Source organism: Dendropsophus ebraccatus, chromosome 8 (assembly GCF_027789765.1).
Source record: "Dendropsophus ebraccatus isolate aDenEbr1 chromosome 8, aDenEbr1.pat, whole genome shotgun sequence".
Classification (NCBI taxonomy): domain Eukaryota; kingdom Metazoa; phylum Chordata; class Amphibia; order Anura; family Hylidae; genus Dendropsophus; species Dendropsophus ebraccatus.
The window spans coordinates 37,472,436-37,493,099 of NC_091461.1; the positions used below are offsets into that span (position 1 = coordinate 37,472,436).

General features: G+C 42.7%; 2 protein-coding genes across 7 annotated transcripts in view; one reads left to right on the top strand and one right to left on the bottom strand.

Moving 5' to 3' along the window:
* Nucleotides 1-11,377, bottom strand: DPCD (deleted in primary ciliary dyskinesia homolog (mouse)). 3 transcript variants are annotated; one of them, XM_069980180.1, is made up of 6 exons: nt 11,354-11,377; nt 9,714-9,794; nt 9,463-9,587; nt 8,080-8,213; nt 2,847-2,949; nt 1-181 (listed from the first exon to the last, which is right to left on the bottom strand). In XM_069980180.1, the coding sequence occupies exons 2-6, from the start codon at nt 9,751-9,753 to the stop codon at nt 77-79; spliced, it is 507 nt and encodes a 168-aa protein (XP_069836281.1). In that variant the 5' UTR covers nt 9,754-9,794; nt 11,354-11,377; the 3' UTR covers nt 1-76. The 3 variants fall into 3 exon arrangements, with proteins under 3 accessions (XP_069836281.1, XP_069836279.1, XP_069836280.1); XM_069980178.1 differs by lacking the exon at nt 11,354-11,377 and adding an exon at nt 11,164-11,344; XM_069980179.1 differs by lacking the exon at nt 11,354-11,377 and adding an exon at nt 10,312-10,680.
* POLL (DNA polymerase lambda) overlaps nt 10,978-20,664 on the top strand; it is an 18,656-nt gene continuing 8,969 nt past the window's right edge. The window contains exons 1-7 of one of the 4 annotated variants that reach the window (XM_069980173.1): nt 10,978-11,154; nt 14,588-14,707; nt 16,117-16,414; nt 17,560-17,725; nt 19,618-19,932; nt 20,043-20,216; nt 20,422-20,550. In XM_069980173.1, the coding sequence (XP_069836274.1) occupies nt 11,076-11,154; nt 14,588-14,707; nt 16,117-16,414; nt 17,560-17,725; nt 19,618-19,932; nt 20,043-20,216; nt 20,422-20,550 (1,281 nt within the window). In that variant the 5' untranslated portion in view covers nt 10,978-11,075. Of the gene's footprint in view, nt 11,500-13,929; nt 13,948-14,587; nt 14,708-16,116; nt 16,415-17,559; nt 17,726-19,617; nt 19,933-20,042; nt 20,217-20,421; nt 20,551-20,664 lie in introns of those variants that run through there. The other 3 variants (XM_069980175.1, XM_069980174.1, XM_069980177.1) reach the window with 3 other exon arrangements.

Genomic DNA, 20,664 nt, shown 5'->3' on the forward strand with positions numbered 1-20,664 from the left:
TACTTGTCATATACAGATTTATTATTATAAATACAAAATTATCAAAACTATAAAGATAACAAACACTTTACACAAGTCACTGAGTTTTGCACTCAACGTCCCCTTCGGAAACGGATTTCATAGCTTTCAGTTCTTTCAGCAACTCTTCTTCAAGGGCGAGGATTTCCTTAGGTTTCTGATACTATAAAAGAGATGGTCTTAGTGTTAGATGCAACACGTAACAGGGTTAAGTTACATGCGGCAGATTTGTTGCAGAAATTGCTTGTTGTGGCTATATCTCTTATAGGCTGAACCATAGACGTTCCCTAATAGATGACTTACCAAAATATTACTGACAACAGTCTTGTGGTATAGAGTACACCGAAGCATTATAAATGTGAAAGGAGGTGGTAGCAGTAAGGGTATAAACACACACAGGATCTGCAGCCGATTTCACGCTGCGAATTTGCAGCGAACTCCGCTGCAGATTCCTTGCCAGTCATTTTCAATGAGAATTGACATCTCACTGCGAGTATCTAAGTGACAGCCCCCTAAACCCCCCCTGCCGGCCGGTACATACATTATCTGCTCCATGCTCTGGCTTGCTTCGGGGGCTCCTGGTGTCTGGACGTCCCGCTCAGTCAATCATTGGCTGCCCCGCAGAAAGATTATGTGACAGATTATCTGGCAACAATTTGAAGCCAAAGCCAGGAATGGATTTGAAAAGAGAAAAATCTCAGGCTTTCCTTTATGACCTGTTCCATGTTTATAGTCTGTTTCTGGCTTTGGCTTCAAATCTTTGGCAGATCATCTGTCAGATAATCTTTCTGTGTAAATCGACCCTTAACCTGGGCTGCTTCATAGTAGAGGAACTAAAGTACTAAAGCAAATTACCTACCATTACAGCAATCTGAGGTCAGTGACAAAGTACAGCCCCCCATCTTTCCTCAGAAACAGGTGAGAGAGCCAGATTCCCATCTGACATGCAGTTATGTCTGGAGAAATAACAGGTTTATTGAAGGGGTTGTCTGGGGAGCAGAAAAGTCTGACTTGTTCTGTTTGCTGTCGCTCACATCTTTTCTCTGCACCCCTTGGGGGTATACCCTACCAAGACAAGAGGGGGCAGCTACCAGTTACAGTCATTGCACGCAGGCAACGACCAACATCCTGCACAGGTGTGGAATGATCACAACTTGCATCTGCTCAGGAAACTTCTGATATGTGCTGAAAGTGGAAGTAAGCAGCACAGAGTAGGACAGGTAAAATCTTCTCTGCTCCCTGAACAACCCCTTTAAAAGGGTTTATAACAAATATGTTTTTTTTTATTCCAATAACAGCACTACACCTGTCTATGGGTTGTGTCAGGTGTTACAGCTCAGCTCCATTTAAGTGAATTGGGCTGAACTGCAATTCTATTTACAACCTGTGAATAGGGGTGGCCCTGTTTCTGGCCAAAAGAAACCCCTTTAATGTGTCTTTTAACAATGCTAAATGGTTTCAGTTTTACACTTTGTGGAGGCGACTGCTTTTTTTCCACCAGTGCTAGTCTTGTGACACCCAGTACATTACATACAAGGATGCCTGTGGGACCTTAACCCTTACGTCTTGTAGAAGACACAAGGGATTCTCTAGTCGGAGAGTTATTTTTAGGGGAGAACTGTTAATAATTAGAGGCCGGGCTGGAAGTGACAGCACTAAAGACCTTGAAATGAGCTTTTTACTTTTGGTGGAAGAAGCATTCTGGACACATACCAAAATCCCCCAAACAGCAATGCAAGTCATCTGCATGAAGTCACTGAACATATGTGCCGCACATCTGCACTTTTTTAAGTTTTGGTAGGGAACCTCAATGACTTAAAGTGAACCAGTCACCATGCTTTCCCTTATGAACTGAACGTTGTGGGGTGTACAGGACCTCTAGTAGAGGTCACTGATTATATAAATTTCTGTATTTAAGGCTTTCCTAGATTAATGTGAATTGTTTAAAGACATGCACAATAGAGAAGAAATGCCACTACGTCATGTGACGCCAAAAACTAAGCAGGACTCTTCATCTGCCATGTTAATACGAAGCATCTATAATTTACACTTCCTACCAAAAAGATTTTGGGGCTGAAATCCTCATTATACAGCAACATATAAAATAAAAGGTAGAGCAGACTTATATGGCTTTGTCCATATACTGTGCGACCAAGCTAAAGCATGAGGACAGCAAGCTACCCCCCCTAAAGATGCAACATGTATACCCGGAAGTACACGGACTAAGGGTTCTGAGACCAGCGCTGTTATTTCAACACGTGTCACTGTGATCAGTACGCATTCGGGTGCAGAAACTAAGAGCACAGTGTCCATTCTTTTCTACTCAGTTCGGCTAGGAAAGTCACGCCAACACAATGTGGGTATGCAGAGAGTTTTGGGGACTATCTGAATCCGTATAGTTCTGGCTTGGCTCTCCCAGGATAACAGGGCAGAAACAAAGAGGCACAGCGCTCAGCACTCCTGTCCATTTGTTCTAGTGATCAGTGGGGTATCAGCACCTGGACCACAATTTCTGACATGTCTCTATTAGAGACGAGCGAGCAAGCCGCAGTTCGGATTCGTACAAATGCGACCGATCGGCTTTTGAATTCCGCTGTGTAGAGAAGGTGGATACAGCCCAAGTACTGCCTGGAATACTTAGATTAAGCCTAACTCATAGGCTGTATCCAGGTTTTCCAGGTGGTACTTGGGCTGTATCCACCTTATTCATGGAGTGGGAAGATAGCAGAATTCAAAAGCCGGTCGGTCGTGTTCGTATGGCCGGCTCACTCGTCTCTATGACATGAACTGACAGGTCCACTTTAATCTATAAACTAGTCAAAACTTACAGTTATGATTAAAGTATTATTTGCATGAGCAAAACTCAGGGCGCCCTCGTCCAAGTCCAGCTGGCATCGGTCTAGGTCCGGAACAGAAAACTTTTTATAATACCTGCAAAAACAGAGCAGACAGAAATCAGCGCCAAGGCCCAGGAAGCAGGGGTACAGGATACACAAGGGGAATATGAGGACTTTTACTATTTCACACCAGTAACCTGACAACTCCCTAAACTCCAGTCTTACTGTACATCTCATGTTATCAGGAGGGTTTGCTTATTACAGGACAACCGTATTTTTCACATTTTATTAGTTTGTGTTTTTTATCCTATGTTGTTAACGCCGATGTGTATGGCTTTTATTGTTCCCAGAAAGCCCAGAGAATGAACACCTCTAGATCTCCAGTCAGCCCAGCCTCCCAATACTTTTAGCACTTACTGACGGACTAACAGGAATCTCAGCAAGTGACTGGCTGTGCCCTCACATTTGCGGTATCAGACGTGAAGGAAGATATCTTAGACAGCTGATAGGTCTGCGATTTCTCAAAGAGTGTGAAGGGAGGGGCAGGCGTGTGGCAAGAATGTCTACAGTACATACCAAGACGCTGCAAAGATGGCAGTCACTACAATAAGACATCACACAATAGGAGCTATCAGAGATTATACACTCCGCTTAGGATTTCATAGAGCCAAGATGGTCTTGTATAGAAGATTTCCCTAAAAACTTCATTTGGCTAAGATTAGGTCATGTGGTTTTAAGATTGAAGAATATTCTCCTAATTCTGTCTATTTTAGCCCAGGGCCAGATTAAGACTTGTTCCACTCCATCTGATTTGGAAAGTATTTATTTTCCTTCCTTCTCTATAACGTTAATAATTTCTCTCCTCCATAAAGTTGGGGTCAGGCGGCCGCCGTGTAATATAGAATATTTTTCTATTAGTAAATGCCAGAATATCCATAAATGAAGCCAGCCGGGAGAGAACAGAGAGACTGGGTGCAGAATGTGCTCTGACAGAGATTAAAGTTTCCTGTGATGTAGCTTCTCTTGGTATTTGGCAAAGGTGGCAGACGTGGATAATAAGGGAGATGTCAAAGGTTAAACAGCAGAGATTAGATGAACACAAAGACATGTTAAAGAAGTGTTAACTTCTCAATGATAGATAAAAAGACTATACAAAGCACAGAACTTTGGTTGGGACAGGGAGGAACTGAGCAAGTAATCCAATGACTGAGTGTTCCTTACAATTAATATATCTGGTACATTGTTTGAGCTGATAACGTGCAGCAGCAGAGGTGCCGGGACTTGCACGCCGCCTCCCGCTCCACCAGCCTGTATTAGTCGGTTTTATTTTCCTTTTAAAGCGTGTTCTAGCAAGAAAAACTAAAATGGATGAAGGTAGAGCCCGGAGACTGGTCTTACTAGACTAAAGCATATACTCAGCTCTCCAAACCTTCGCATCAAAGCTGTTATAAGTGTTATAGGGGGACCTGTGGCTCTCGCTTTGGGAGCCACTGCAGGTATTATACAGACACCTATTTTAAGGGTAAATGCAGACTACATGGACTTGCTTTTTCAGGCAGCAATGTGCACAGCAAACCTGCAACAGATTACAGTACCAGCAAACTGAATGGGATTATTGAAGTCATTTGCACAGTGGGAATTCTCTGTCAGTACAGTAGCGCGAACATTTGAACAGTTTCTGAGTTCCCGGCATCATAATGAATACTGATGCCAGGAGTTCCGAGGTCCGGTCTGCAGAATACTAAATGGTCTCCTGAAATCATTGGGGAAGGTAAAATCCACGCCAGATCCAAAGCCTTTCTGCACCAAATCTGTGGAATTAAATGCTATTGTGGATTTTTCTCCCAACAAGTAACTGAGTGTTTATTTACCCTAAGATTTCATTGTTTTCTGAGACAAAAGAAAAGTAAAACAGGAAAATGTGATAAAATAACAAACAGAACATCAGTCGCCTGATAGATACCCCTGGTTCCCGTTCATACCCACTGATCTGTGTTTACTTGGCTACAGCAGTGACATGCCCCATGCCCACATGACTGCTATCTCAAGGTAAGCACAGACCTGTGGGATGGAACAGATCGGTGGCACTGTAGCGGGTGGGATCTATCAGATAAGTTAGGGTGGGTTCAGACTACGGAATTCTTGCAGATGAATTCCGCGGAATTTATCTGCGAGAATTCCGTAGTCTGAACCCACCCTAATAGTTCATCTGTCATTGTATTCTTTTATATGCTCCATGTTTTACATCTTGGATCAGAGAAAGGATGAGTCCAGCTCCCGTCCAGGTAAATGCAATTCGAGCTTTTATTATCAGCTTCGCACCGTGCACACACTGCGGCAACCCCCCCAAAAAGACGCCAACGTGTTTCAATTGCCCACCGCAATCTTAATCATGGCTGGAATTGTCTGCCACGGAATACCATTAGCCTCCCGCTCATAATGGGAGTCTATGGGAGGTGCGCGCTCCTGCCCTGTCCGCGCTGAAGAATGAACATGTTCATTCTTCAGCGCGGACAGGGCAGGAGCGCACGCTAGTTTTGCTCAGTGGGAACGGGGCCTTAGGGATTCAGATTTGACGAATAGAATCTGCATATATCCTGCTCCAGAACAACGTCCCATTATCTTCAGGAGGATTCCGAGAGATTTCTGAATACATGTGTTGGTGAGCAGTGAGGTAAACCCCTGTCTATGCTGCTAGTTTTGCTTAGTGGGAACGGGGCCTAATACTCATAAAGGAATGATTTAATAAAATGTGTACAGAGGATCAGTAGCCCATAGCAACCAATCTGATTCCAGCTTTCATTTTTAGAGGCCTTTGAAAATAAAGCAGCAATGTGATTGGCTATTATGGTCTCCGTTGTTCCTCTGTATAGGTTTTTATAAATCTCTCTAACAATAGTCTTATAATTTCCTTCCTGAATATTCATGCTGGTGCAGCCCATATTTTCCTTAATATTTAGAAGGCATTTAGAGTGTAAGCTCCTCGGGCAGGGATCTTTTCTTGTCTGTTTGTTTTTATTACTTATCCTTTTAGTTGTTTGTCATGTCCCCAGTGGTACAGCGCTGCGGTAGAGCAGCTCAATACTTTCATGCGGCATCAACTCCAACAGCGCCCTCTATTGTTCTATGTGCACAATGATCTCATGATAAAACCAACCTTCTCTCAGATCAGCAATGTATTTGTGCCACCTAACTAAATACAGTAACTACAGTCTATAATTCTGTACTGTGTAAGTATCAGGTGGTTAAATAGGCTCATGGATTGTAAACATATTACCACAGCAGTAAGGTGTAGTAAAGTATATAGGGCTCCAATGGCGGCATCCACTGACATACAAAACTAGGTAGAAATACTGTTTTCTGTTCATCTCACCCCACAAAAAAAAAGTAATACCAATTAAATATACAAGTTGTCCTGCAAAAAAACAAACCCTTGTGCAGCTACTACTATAGGATGAATAAAATTTATAGGTCTTGGAATGCAGAAACACAGAGACTTTATTGATTCTAATGGACACACATCACAGAGGAGAGATAGTCACACTGGGGGTTGGCAAGCCTGCCCCTAGTGCTCCATGCTGGGCTGGTGCTCGATTACGTCGTCATAATAATTTGTGCATAGGTGACATAATCTTGGGATAACACCTATATGGGCTATTCCCATATTGTATAGAGAGCTTTCTGGGCCCTTCAGCTTGTTTGTAGCTGGAGGAGGTGGTCAGAAAGCCAAAAACAGCTGATGTATGGGACTCAATTTGCGTAACTTCCTTTGACTACATTGGGAGCTCCACAAAAAGCGTAAAGCAACAGTGTTTATGTAACTTCAGGAAAACGCTGTAGGTCACTGGGCTGTTTTTGGCTTAACTGGCCCCAAATTTGCTAGAGGGAGCCAGGAAGCCATCTTTACGATATAGGAATACCCCTATGGAAAAACTTAAAGTGTACCTGTCGTGGCAGTCTGCTGCTTTCCTTTGTTCACCTGGTAGTTCAGGATTCCATGGATACTAACAGGCAATGATACCGTAATGTGCGCAACCAATGGTCATATAGGTCTCATCGCCTGTTGCTATCCATGGAAAACCGAACTTCCAGATGAACAGCAAAACCTGCTGCTGATCCGGCAGCAGTCCGCCATAACAAGTACACTTTAACCCCTTCAAGACAGAGCCCTTTGATGCACGGATGCCCAGGTCAAATTAATGCAATGTTCCTCCCTGTCTTCTAAGAGCCATAGCACTTTTATTTTTCCACCCACAGGGCTGGTTGGGGTGTCATTTTTTGCGCCATGATCTCTAGTTTTTTTTAATATAATATTGGTGTAACAAAAAAATTGATTGCTTTTTCTTAATTTTTTTCTGATATACAATTTTAAAAAAAATCTATGTGTTTTTTTTCCCCCCGTTTACGCCGTTCACCATGCGGGAACAATAATAGTTATAATTTAATAGATTGGACAATTCTGCACGCTACAATATATATGTTTATTTTATTTTTTTTATACTTAAAAAAAAATTATTACACTTTTTTTTTTTCACTTTAATCATTAGATTGCATGTACTGATCTATGCTATGCCATAACATAGCATAGATCAGTGTTATCGGCGATCTATGCACAGAACCTGCCTGAGAGCAGACTCTATACATAGAACACTGATCAGACAGGACGGAGCTAAGTGACTTACCCCCGCCAGTTGGCACAAGCGATCGGGACCCCTGCAGCATGGCTGCGGGGGTCTCGATCACTCAATGACAGAAACTTGTTTTGTCACTGAGTAGCCTAAACGCAGAGATTGCTATAGATCGCTGCATTTAAGGGGTTAATGGCAAGCAGCTGCGGGATCGCTGCGGGATCCCTGGACTCTGATGTGTGTGGGACCGCTCTCGCTGCAGCGGTCCCGCACACATCAAACCCCCTGAAGTCAGGAATGTATATGTACAATCCTACTGCAAGGGGTATGTGCAGTAGGAACGCATATATACATGTTACTGACGTGAAGGGGTTAAACAGAAGGCAAAAAATGTAAAAGTGACGACTCCACCTTATCAAGATTTGCCACACAACATGTAATAGTTTTCCTGTTGCTACTCCAAAGAATAAAACTATAACCTTCAATGGTTCTCCAAACTATTTTAATGCCTCTATATAAATAAAAGTACATCCTCACTGCTTACTGTGGACATGGGATTTCTGGAAGAAAATTGGAGAGTGAAATAAGCATCTTACTTCTTGTTAGTTGTCCGCACAATGCAGCAGCGCTCCTTCTTATCCACTGTAACACTATAAACCTCTTTTGGATACGGAAGATTACGGATTCTCCACTGAAAACTTGTCTTTGTGTCTTTTCTCATAAAAACTGGCTGCAGGGACAAAACACAAGGAATCTTACTTTTTTTTTTAAAGGGATATTCCAGTCCCACAGTCACAAACAGTCTGCACCCATCAGCGTTGTGATAGTCCCTATATATTATATACAATAAGACCTCCTTATCATGCATCAGTAGTAAGCAAATATAGGAAACAAATAAGGCTGTGTTCAAAGCCACCACAACCGCAGAATAAAAGTGGCAAAACCTCATGTTAGTACATGTGGTTTCTGAGGCTTTTAACAGCTTCCATTAAAAACCACAATTTTACATGTGATTTTCAATGCTGTGGTTTTTTTCCCCCATTAAAATCATTCAGGACAAACTGCATCTAGATCACAATAGGGCAGGCTGGCTTTAAAGGGTTTATCCAGCCTTAGAGAAACATGGCTACTTTCTTCTAAACACAGCACCTCTCCTTCCCTCAGTTTGGGTGTGGGGTTTTGTAGCTCGGCTCCACTGAAGTGAAAGGAGCTGAATTGTAATACCACACACAACCTGAGGACAGGGGTGGTGCTGTTCTTGCAAGAAAGTAATTGTTTTTTTCTAACCCTGGATAACCCATTAAATGTGTTTCCACAACTATTTTATCTCCAGGAAAGGTCATCAATATCTGATCATTGGCGGTCAGGTGTCTAACCCCTTAGATGCTGTAGTCAGCACCCCCACTGGTCTTATGGTTCCCAGACCACAACTGATTGGAGCAAACCCAGCAGGTAACTCCCCCTCTCAATCGGTACCCCTCCAAAAGTTCTGTGATCCACTCAATTTTATTTTTTAGAGTCACATATTTAAAGGGGTACGCCAGAGAAAATCTTTTTCTTTCAAATCAACTTTCAGAAAGTTATATAGATTTGTATTTTGCTTCTATTAAAAATACCAAGTCTTTCCATACTTATCAGCTGCTGTATGTCATGCAGGAAATGTTTTCTTTTCAGTCTGACACAGTGCTCTCTGCTACCATCTCTGTCCATGGCAGGAACTGTCCAGAGCAGCAGCCAATCCCCATAGAAAACCTCTCCTGCTCTGGACAGTTCCTGTCATGAACAGTGGTGGCAGCAGAGAGCACTGTGTCAGACCGAAAAGAAAACACTATTTTCTGCAGGACATACAGCAGCTAAAAAGTATGGGAAGACTTATGATTTTTAAATAGAAGTAAAATACAAAATCTATATAACTTTCTAAAACTTTCTGTATTCATAGTAGAAAATAAAATATGTGTAGTTATATCAGGTATACTTACATTTGAACTGTTCTCCTTTAAGAAGTCTTGCTGTAGTGTCCCAACAATAGGGGGAGCTGCTTCCCCAACTTCAATCTCCCACTGACCATACGCCCCCAGAGTAGACTTCTGTCTCCATTTTCTTCCTGTGAAGAGGACACAGAGCAATTCTCCGTCATCTAATGATTGGTTGGAGCCAGAACCCCCAGATCCCGACCGATCAAATCTTCTGACAGTGACAAAGACAAGATAAAGAAACTGACGCTTCTTACCCAACAGCTCATGTGTCTTCTGGTCATATTCTTCAGCCATTTCTTTGCCATCAGAAAACAAATAATGGACTTTCCTCTTGCCTATAAAGACAAATTGGTAAAAAATAAATAAATAAAAATCTACAACCTAAAAACCTGAAATGTTATGTGAAATATATAAGACGGGTGCAGCAGAGCCGAGTCGTCACACTGTGTTTACATCAGAATGCAGGTAAGGGTCTATTTACAAAGAAAGGTTATCTGCCAAAGATCTGAAGCCAAAGCCAGAAATAGATTTGAAAAGAAAAGAAATCTCAGTCTTTCCTTTATGACCTGTTCTCTGTTTATAGTCTGTTCCTGGCTTTGGCTTCAAATCTTTGGCAGATAATCTTTCTGTGTGGATGGACCCTTACCCTTGTCAGTTCTTCTAGTGGATTAAGCACAAATTGAGCTCTGCTACATATGATGGTACGGATTTACTCAGGAACAATATACAGAAGTAGGTAGCAGTCACAAAGAAAAAGAAACTTTATGGGGATCCCATAAAAGGAAAGAAAGAAGGGCTATCTGGTAATGGCATCCCATCCAGAGAGAAGGGAGAGAGTGGCAGGCTGTGTACCTGCAGTCACTCTGCCTGCTAAAGATGATCCACACTGTTCCTTAAAGGTAAATCATGGCTTCCCTCCCATCTCTGACCACCTATAAAGGTCAGAACAGCTGCCACAGGGCTGCAGAATAATCTTGCCACCCTTTAGCTTCTCAGCAGCAGTAAATCATCAGTCCAACACTATGTCATGGTACAGTAGAGAGGAGTATGTGCTGTCCTGTGATTGGCCAGAGAAGTAAAGGAAGTCCCTGTGTGTGTCCTATAGGTAAATACTGTGGTGCATCTGCTATTGACCGGCAGCTACCAGCACAATATAAGATGCACCACCTGGTAAGTGCATCCAATGATAACACGGAACGATTGCCCAATTACAACCCAGAGATCTTTTTCACAGAGGTCTATTAGAAAATGAAAGCAAGCACCTGATTGGCTACAGACTTGCCATACCACTCTCCCACCCCCCTTTATGAAGCGGTTACTAAGAGTGTGCTTGTAGCCAATCAGATGAGTGCTTCTTGAAGCCAATCAGATGAGTGCTTCTTGTAGCCAATCAGATAAGCGCTTTCATTTTTAAACCGCTTATGTTAGAATCGTATTGGATGCTTACAGCACGTGATCCAATCAGATTCAAGCATAGGCCGTTTAAAAATGAAAGCAACCATCGGATTGGCTACAAGCTCATTACAGAGAACACCACGTGATCCATGACTAGTCACCAGCTACAACTACATTGCACGGCCCACGTTACAGTATACAGCTCGGTATAATCCAACCGCATGGGCCTGTTCCCACGTGCAGACCCCGGAGCAGCGCTACCGCACAGACCCCGGAGCCCGCACGTAGACTGGTGCAGGTGTCAGTCACCGTCTTGTAGGATGCAGGTCTTCTTAGCTGCCCGCAGACTCTCCTGCCACTGCTGCACCGCCATCTTCCTCTACTCGCTGCACTGTCAGAGCCGCGTCACCATGGCAACCAGCAGACCGCTTCCTGTTACTATAGTGACCGGACCTCTAGTTATGTTCCCGCCACAGGCCGGCGCCTTTCTAGTGTATACCTGAGGCGGCTCACTACAACTCCCAGCAATAATAAGCCTATTAACCCCTACGGTGCCGCTATTAGAGACGGTGACCGCTATAACAACATCCGGGTCAGCCGGAAGCGGTAGTGACCTAGCTGTGTAATCCCGGCTGCCCCGGAGCTGTAAGTAATGGATGTGTGACCACCGGAGCGGTTACTGTGTTACAGAGCATGCTGGGAGTTGTAGTGCTGCAAAGCAATTACACTACTATATCCTATTATACTATATTACACTACAAAATCCTATATACTATTGTCATGCTGGGACTTCTAGTACCACAGCAGCCTATGACTGGCCTCAGGACAATGCAGTACTCACACGCTGCAGTATTGTGTGCGATTGTTACATATGATACCGCAGTGTGTGTACCCGGACATAGTGCCCCATATAGTCTCCTTATGTGACTGTCAGAACAGGAGCAGCCTCCCCTCTGGTACAACAGGGAGGATAGTGTAAGGAAGCCTGGGCTGTGATCTCAAGTGTGGAGCCCTGACCTGATGGTGCCTTTACACAGACAGATTATGTGACAGATTATTGAAGCCAAAGCCAGGAACAGACTATAAACAGGGAACATGTCATTAAAGAAAGACTGAGATCTCTCCTCTTCCAATCCATTCCTGGCTTTGGCTTCAAAAATCTGTCAGATAATCTACCTGTGTAAACGCACCATTAGGCTAGAGCCACAATGTGAAATCACGATGTTGCACCGCTGATATTGTAACAGGACGGTGATGGACAGATGTGCCCCAGTAATGTGCTCGCTACATGAGTTGCACAATATTGTGATGTAATGTGGCGTTCACAAAAGTCTCCATATAACCCTTAGCGGCCCCATGTACAGTTATATAACGGCAGCATTTATAAATCTGTATTATGGACACAAGTGTAGGGGCTGACGGCAGATGAATCCATACGGTATCCGTTGTAGACATAGAGTATAAAAGACATACTATTATTGAAGGAGAAGCCCAGCAAAATTTTTTATTAAAGTATTGTATTGCCCCCCAAAAAGTTATACAAATCACCAATGTACACTTATTATGGGAAATAAACAAGTGCTTTTTTTTCCCTGCACTTACTACTGCATCAAGGCTTCACTTCCTGGATAACATGGTGATGTCACTTTCTGGATAACATGGTGATGTCACCCGACTCCCAGAGCTGTGTGGGCTGTGGCTGCTGGAGAGGATGATGGCAGAGGGATGCTCAGTGTCCCTCCAGTGCCCTGTGTCCCCCTGCCATCATCCTCTCCAGCAGCCACAGCCCGCACAGCTCTGGGAGTCGGGTCGTGACATCACCATGTTATCCAGGAAATGACATCACCATGTTATCCAGGAAGTGACATCACCATGTTATCCAGGAAGTGAAGCCTTGATGCAGTAGTAAGTGCAGGGAAATAAGCGCTTTATAAGCATTTCCTGTAATAAGTGTATATTGGTGATTTGTATAACTTTTTTGGGGCAATACAATACTTTAATAAAAATTTTCGCCGGACTTCTCCTTTAACCTGGCGAGATCTACAACTCCAAACCACATCTACTTTTGTAGACACTTTTCAAAATTGCCTATTATGCCTCCTTTTTGAGCAACCAGTGGGCTTAAAAGAGGTCTCGGAAACTGATGGTATATTCGCACTGTAGGCAGTCAGTATTAGATCTAGAGAGGTCCAGATTCTCACCATTCCAAACCTTCAACATTTTGCTATGAGATGCAAGAGGTTTGCTTAAACTTCAGGAATACAATAAATTTTTCCTGTAAAAAAAAAAAATAAATAAATAAATTATCCTAGAAACTAGGACAGAGACTGCTACAATTGTTAGACACAGTTGGGAGAAGTGCTTGGCTCAGTGCTTTTCTCCCTGACGTGCTGCAGCCTCTATATAACTGCGGGAACCAAACGCCATAGACTTACAATGAGGAGCTTAGCCGAGCAGTGTGGGTCTTAAAGGGGTTATCCAGCGCTACAAAAACATGGCCACTTTCTTCTAGAGACAGCACCACTTTTGTCTCTAGTTCAAATGCGGTTTGCAATTAAGCGTCATTCACTTCAATGGAACTGAGCAACAAAAGTGGGACTGTCTCTGGTGGCCATGTTTTTGTAGCGCTGGATAACCCCTTTAACACCCAGACTCAGAACAGTCAATCTTCTGACATGTCCATTTCAGCCCATATTGGTTTTTAGTCTGTGATGGAAAAAAATCACTATCACTGACTGCAAACAAAGAGATTGAAAATGGGTTAGAGCTGAAAGTATACAAAGTATATATGATTGTTCTATGCTCATAACCAGCATAAGCAGCTTCCCCCTCACCTGTGCAGGCATGGACGCCACACTGTACAGACCCAGAGTATTACTCTCACTACATTGATTAAATGCTTGTGCTTTTTATTTGTTCAGATCCCCTTTAAGGTTTTACACATATTTTGGCTATTGGAAGAGTCAGAGGACCCTGTCCTGAAAGCTGAGGGACCAGCAGCAGATGCATCATAGAGGAGACTGAGCGGTGGACACACATGCAGATATCTCCATGACATCCTAAGGGAGTGGCAGAACCGGCTGATCGCCTCTGGTGATCTACGTTTGGTTCAGCAGAACCACTGCCAAAGTGGTAACATGGTTTTTATACGGCCATGTGAAACTGACGGCAGTGTCCATGATAAAGAATACGGTGGTAGTGTTTTTTTAATTGTTTTTTCAAATTGACACAATAAAAACAAAGATTCTTGCTATCTTATCCTCAAAATGAAAGAACATTGCAACTGGGAAATGATAGTTCATAGTGACCTGCAACCACTGGCTCTACAGCTTGTATGATGCTACAACTCCCAGCATGTCTGTATAATAAACTGGTGTATAAAAGTGGTATTTTATACAGAAAAATAGAACAAATATAGTTTTATGTTATTATTGTACACAAGCATTTTACAGTCTACATATAACCCATATATATGTTACCGTACTTGTATCTTGCATTACTTCTGAGCTACAGAGTATGTTGCAGTACAGTTGTGTTTGTGATTGCTGTTGGAGACAGTCAGCAAGTTGTCAATGCAGATGTACATCCCTGACAACCTGTAAACCTTACAGGACAATATAACGGGGCATAAAGGCCGCTGTTTCTGGGAGACAGATTATGGGACATGACACCCAGTGTTTTTCTTTGCTATTTTTCTATGGATTTAAGACTCCTATTTGTTTTTTTCTCTTAGATTGTGTGTGCATGGAACCAAGAGGGATTGTTAAGGCTTTCCCTAAAGTTAAGCGATCGAGAGAAAGTGGTGACCCCACACAGGACAAAAAGAAGATCAAAACAGATGTGGACGCTCAAGGTAACCATGTTACATATCCAGCAGAATAAAGAATGCCATTCTCCATCAAAACCCTTCATAGAAGAGACAGGCACACAAAAATCTTGTCAGCCATTTTAGGCTCCGTTCACACGGAACAAAACGAGCAGAATTCCGCCAGCCTCCATGTCATAATGGGAGTCTATGGGAGGCTTGCGTGCCTCCTCTCTGCACGCTGAAGAATGGATATGTTCATGTGAACGGAGCCTTAAGTGTTATTAAAGAGGTCATGCCATAAACGTCATACCACAGTGATTAGGTAGCCAGGCACATCATTGCTGCAGTACAGTAAAGCAGTAGGGGACAGCAGTGCCGGATCGGCATAGGTGTATCTTCCCCTTGGCCCAGTATTTTCTTTTTCTGATCTCCAGAAATCCCTTTAAGGGTGCCTTCACACGTACCGTATTGCAGCAGATACATACTTACAGCGGAATGAAAAATCTGCTTTTAATATGTAAAGCCATAAAAAATGACAGTACCGGGACTTGGACTGTGGAACACGGTATGTGTGAAGGCACCCTAAAAGAGTTTTCTGAAACTTTTCTCTTGATGGAGCTGTGACCCCTTCTAAAACCCTGCTAACTGGATAACGCTGGTTTATCCTATTCTAAGGCTAGGCCATATATAGAAAAAAAAACAGAAAATTCCCTTTCAGGGTGCGTTCACACCTACAGGATCCGCAGCAGATTTGATGGTGCAGATTTGATGCTGTGTGCAGTTAATTAAATGAAATCTGCTGCGGATCCACAGCAGAAAATCAGCTGCGGATTCGGTAAGTGTGAACGTACCCTTAGGCTATGTTCACACTACGTATATTTGAGGCTGTATATTTCAGGCTGTATAGCAACCAAAACAAGGAGTGGATTGAAAACACAGAAAGGCTCTGTTCACATAATGTTAAAATTGAGTGGATGGCCGTCATTTAATGGCAAATATTTGCTGTTATTTTAAAACAATGGCTGTTATATTGAAATAATGGCAGTTATTTACCGTTATATGGCGGCCATCCACTCAGTTTCATCATTGTGTGAACAGAGCCTTTCTGTGTTTTTAATCCACTCCTGGTTTTGGTTGTTATGAGGACCTGACATAAAGACCAAATACAGCCTCAAATATACATAGTGTGAACCCAGCTAAGGAGGAAAAATGGAACTTTTCTTTTGTACAGATTTATAGATTGTTAATGAAACGTTTTTTCCTAATCACTTTCTAATTTTTATAATGTAGATCGTAAAACAGAAAATTAGAAAAAAAACACATCATGCCTAATATGAAAACTTGATGCAAAAATAGTTCATTTCATGACACAAATTTCTCAAAACTGATACAAAGGAAAAGTTGCCTATAGCAACTAATCGGGGCGATATTGTGTATTTTTTCTACCCATGTAGGAAAATGTTTCACTGGAGTCCACGCACACATCCTTACTGCTGGGATCGGCCAGGCCAGATCAGGAATCTTTCAGAAACAAATCATTCAGAATGGCGGTCAGGTTTCCAACCAGTTTTGCCCAGAGGTGACGCACATCATAGTGGATGAAGGAATGGACTGTGACCGCGCCTTTCGACTATTGAAGCTGCAGAAGCTTCCGCCAGATGTGCAACTCGTGAAGTGCAGCTGGCTGAGCCTATGCATCAAGGAAAAGAAGATTGTGAATACAGCGGGGTACAGCATCTTTATCCCTGAGAGGTATCCACTACTATTATTACTGTTGCACGTTTGCAGATTGTAGGCTAAAAACCCTATTTTATTCTATAATTAAGATCCCCCCCCCAAATCTGTGTTTGTTTTCATGACAATTACTAGTATAGTGTCTTTAACATTTTTGGTATCAAAACCTGTTGTTGTACATAGACATGAGTAAACGTTAAATGGGCACAGTCGTTACCGATAAATGTTAAATCACCAGGGGAGGTCGTAAAACTGGAAAACTACAGTTAAGGCTCCAACACTAAGGTCTTTTGGTCTTGCGTTACAGGAAAAAAAAAGAGGCAAATGTCATTTATAAAAAAAAAGAGGCAAATGTCATTTATAAAAAAAAAGCCCCCTACTACCACCACCACCACCATCTTACAATGAAATGCAGAAGCATAAGGAGTGCAGTCAGGCACTAAATGGACAGATGGAGCTGCGGAATTAAAATTAAAATTCACAGCATACATGAGGCAGGCATTAAAGGGGAAGTCCAGCGTGGGGCATTTTTTTCAAAGGAGTCACAAAGGGCGGGGCCCCACCTTGGCCGCTGACAGGCTGAGCGGGGCTGACACATCACGACCCGGGTCCCCGCTCAGACTGGGAGCCGTAGCGGAAGACAGCGGACCCCAGCACTGGAGACAGGGAAGTAGGTGCATGTTGTTATGTTCAGCCACCTCCTCCCTGACTCAATGCCCAATGCTAGACTTCTCCTTTAGTTATATATTTGCTGGGTTTTTCTATTCTTTAATATGTCATGACAGGTACACTTTAAATCCAATGTATAATGCAACAGTATTCATAAGGAATATTGGCTGTGTATAGAATCATTTTATATCTATGGTATAATCATATGTTGTTGGGGAGATGGATGCAGGTATGGATCAGCCTGTTGATGTGCGCTGCTATGCCGGCAGCTTCAGAGGCCAGACATGTACCCGTGTTGGTAAATATTTCTGCCTTCCTGATAGCTGTATCCATTTTTCCTAGAACTGGCTCCTGAGATTTCCTATTATCACATAATAGTCATGTTTCCCCCTACACTCCGGAATGTGCCCTGTGGGCATAAAAGCGCTATGTCTGAAACTTCAATAGAGCCACAAATAAAGATGATTCCTGAAATGACTATAATCGTTCGGCAGGTACCTGGATGTGAAGGACGAGGCAGAGCCAGAACAAAGGCACAGGGATATTGTGGTCGACAGGAAACCAGATGATGAACATCCACCGGCCACAGCCAGCTGCTCGCAAACAGAACCGGCTTCTGATGTCTCCAAGCTGAGTGACAGCAAAGACATGAAAGTACAGGTGATGTTCACAACATCATTTCCTTCTCTGTCACTGAAAATTCAGTACATTCATCCTAAACAACATAATAGTTTCCAGTATCAAATAATTATGGGCTGCTAAATATTCAAGGCCCACTGCCCGTGCCGATAACGGTAAAGACATATAATTGCAGGGAAAGACTAGAAGAAGCTAAAAGAAGATTGATAATACATTTATTTTAAAATACCCTATTGAGAGGGAGTAGAGAACGGTCAGTAAGAAAGTATGCTGCTCTGGGAGCTGGTGCATGTTTGTGCATTATGTTAATCGACCATTTAGGGGGTAGCTGTCTTTTCAAATAAACTTTTGGCATAGTATAGTGACATGTTAGAGGTTTTGATTGTTGGGGTTCTAGGTGTTTAGACCCCCACTGGTTGCTAAAATACTTGTAGAAGTGCTCAGCTTTGCCCCTTTTTTTCTCATTTGTGCTTTCCAAAGAGCTGACCATGCAGTGTATACAGTCTGTAGAATTTCTATGGATCTTTACACTACATGCTTGGTTCTTCAAGGATAGCCAGTTGGAAATGAAGGGGCAATAGGACACTGGGGAATTGTGTGGGTCTCAGCACACAGATCTGCACTGATTAAAGCTTCCGACACACTCTGAAAGGGCTAAAATATTTAACTATTATTGGTCTATTGTTCCAATAGCAGTTAATGGAGTGGCAGCACACTGGAGTGGCTATTTCATTCATGTAGGGCACTCAAGACTGCTCAAGGTTGCCACGAGCTATTACACAAAACAATAATTGCCTGGAACGGCCGGTTATCATTACATGTAATAGGACCCTTAGATGTTGGTGGCCTGTTGGCTAAACTTAAAGGAGAAGTCCGGTGAAAAATTTTATTAAAGTATTGTATTGCCCCCCCAAAAGTTATACAAATCACCAATATACACTTATTACGGGAAATGCACATAAAGGGGGAGATTTATCAAAGGGTGTAAAATTTAGACTGGTGCAAACTACCCACAGCAACCAATCACAGTTCAGCTTTAGGCAGTGCTGAAAGGAAAGCTGAGCTGTGATTGGTTGCTGTGGGCAGTTTGCACCAGTCTAAATTTTACACCCTTTGATAAATCTCCCCCAAATTGTTTTTTTCCCTGCACTTACTACTGCATCAAGGCTTCACTTCCCGGATAACATGGTGATGTCACGACCTGACTCCCAGAGCTGTGCGGGCTGTGGCTGCTGGAGAGGATGATGGCAGGGGGACACAGGGCACTGGAGGGACACTGAGCATCCCTCTGCCATCATCCTCTCCAGCAGCCACAGCCCGCACAGCTCTGGGAGTTGGGGGGGTGACATCACCATTTTATCCAGGAAGTGACATCACCATTTTATGCAGGAAGTGAAGTCTTGATGCAGTAGTAAGTGCAGGGAAAAAGCACTTTATAAGCATTTCCCGCAATAAGTGTATATTGGGGATTTGTATAACTTTTGGGGGGAAATACAATACTTTAATTTTTTTTTTTTACCAGACTTCTCCTTTAATAAGCATGTTAAGATTACCTCTCCGCGCTCCCCCAGTGTCCTGATGCAGTGTCGCCGGTGACTACAGTAATGCTACTTCCAAAACAAACTGGCTTAGACGGAACAGCGCCGTGGCCAGTGATTGGCTGAGCAGGCTGTCTCTTCCAAAATGAGTTCATCTAGGAAGTAGCAAAGCTGCAGTCAGTAGGGGGCACTAAAGAGGCCGCATCAGGACACCGGGGGAGGGTGGAGAGATAAGCATAACATGTTTATTATGTTTACCAGCAGGGAAGCTATATATAAAAATGTTAAACGCTAGTTAACCCTAAATTCGAACATTACATCAGTCTCAATATATATATTATAATACATTGAAAATACTTTTTGTTTTATGTGAAGGCCTTTGATGACGAAGCCAGTGATGGAGAAGATGGTGTCACACAGGGAGACCTGGACGCATTAATGTTTGGTCAACAACTTTTGAAAAATAAAGATAGTGAAAAGACGTCTGAAGACAAAACAACCGTGGCAGGAAAGTGGGTGTGTGCCCACTCATCTGAGAGTAAGAAGGAGAATCACAACCAGTTCATCACGGACAAGCTGGAGGTGCTGGCCAAGGCGTATTCTGTGCAGGGAGACCGATGGAGATCTCTGGGTTATTCAAAAGCTATAAATGCTCTTAAAAGTTACCATAAACCAGTGACGTCAGCCCAGGTAAATGATCACAGTATATCAACTTTTAATGTATTCTGCACTCTAGTAATAAAGGGTTCAATTTTATATTATATGGTTTTATATATGGTTGTCTGTGTTTTTTTCCCTAGGAAGCTGCTAAAATTCCCGGTATTGGGAAGAAGATGGCTGAGAAAATTGATGAAATTTTGGACAGTGGCCACCTGCGCAAACTCGACCATATAAGCGACAGTGTGACTATCTTGGAGGTGTTCTCTAATATATGGGGAGCTGGTGTGAAGACAGCCCAAAGCTGGTACCAGCAGGTGGGTAGTGTGCTACACACTACTGCTTATACTTAGAATGTAAATAAGTATTTTTATAGTCTGTGGATGCTGTCCCAGATTTTTGAGGGTGTAAAAAAAAAAATTGTCTGGGAGGGAATGGATCAATGACATATTGAGAGCATGATCTATCACAGTTTTCACTAACATATTTTTTGTGTTTCATACTATTAATGTTTATTCAAAGGGATTTAGAAGTCTGGATGACATCCGCACAAAGGCAAACCTAACCACACAGCAGGCCGTTGGCTTGAAACATTATGATGACTTCCTAGATCGTATGCCCAGGGAGGAGGCTGCACAGATTGAGGAAACAGTAAGATTTTTATTCTTATATGAAATTCATAGTGGTTCTAAGTGGTAGTATCCTGTCTAAGTCTGCAGTAGCACAAATTTTTCAAAAAAAAGTTAAAGTTATGTGTGATAGAAA

What these genes read in the sequence shown, in the direction of transcription:
- DPCD (XM_069980178.1), bottom strand. Translation starts at nt 11,227, where the DNA reads ATGGCGGTGCAGCAGTGGCAGGAGAGTCTGCGGGCAGCTAAGAAGACC. An exon ending in GACCTGCATCCTACAAGACG is followed by an intron (nt 9,795 to 11,163) that starts GTGACTGACACC and finishes TTGTCTTTATAG; the next exon opens with GCAAGAGGAAAGTCCATTAT. An exon ending in TAAAGGAGAACAGTTCAAAT is followed by an intron (nt 8,214 to 9,462) that starts GTAAGTATACCT and finishes TTGTCCCTGCAG; the next exon opens with CCAGTTTTTATGAGAAAAGA.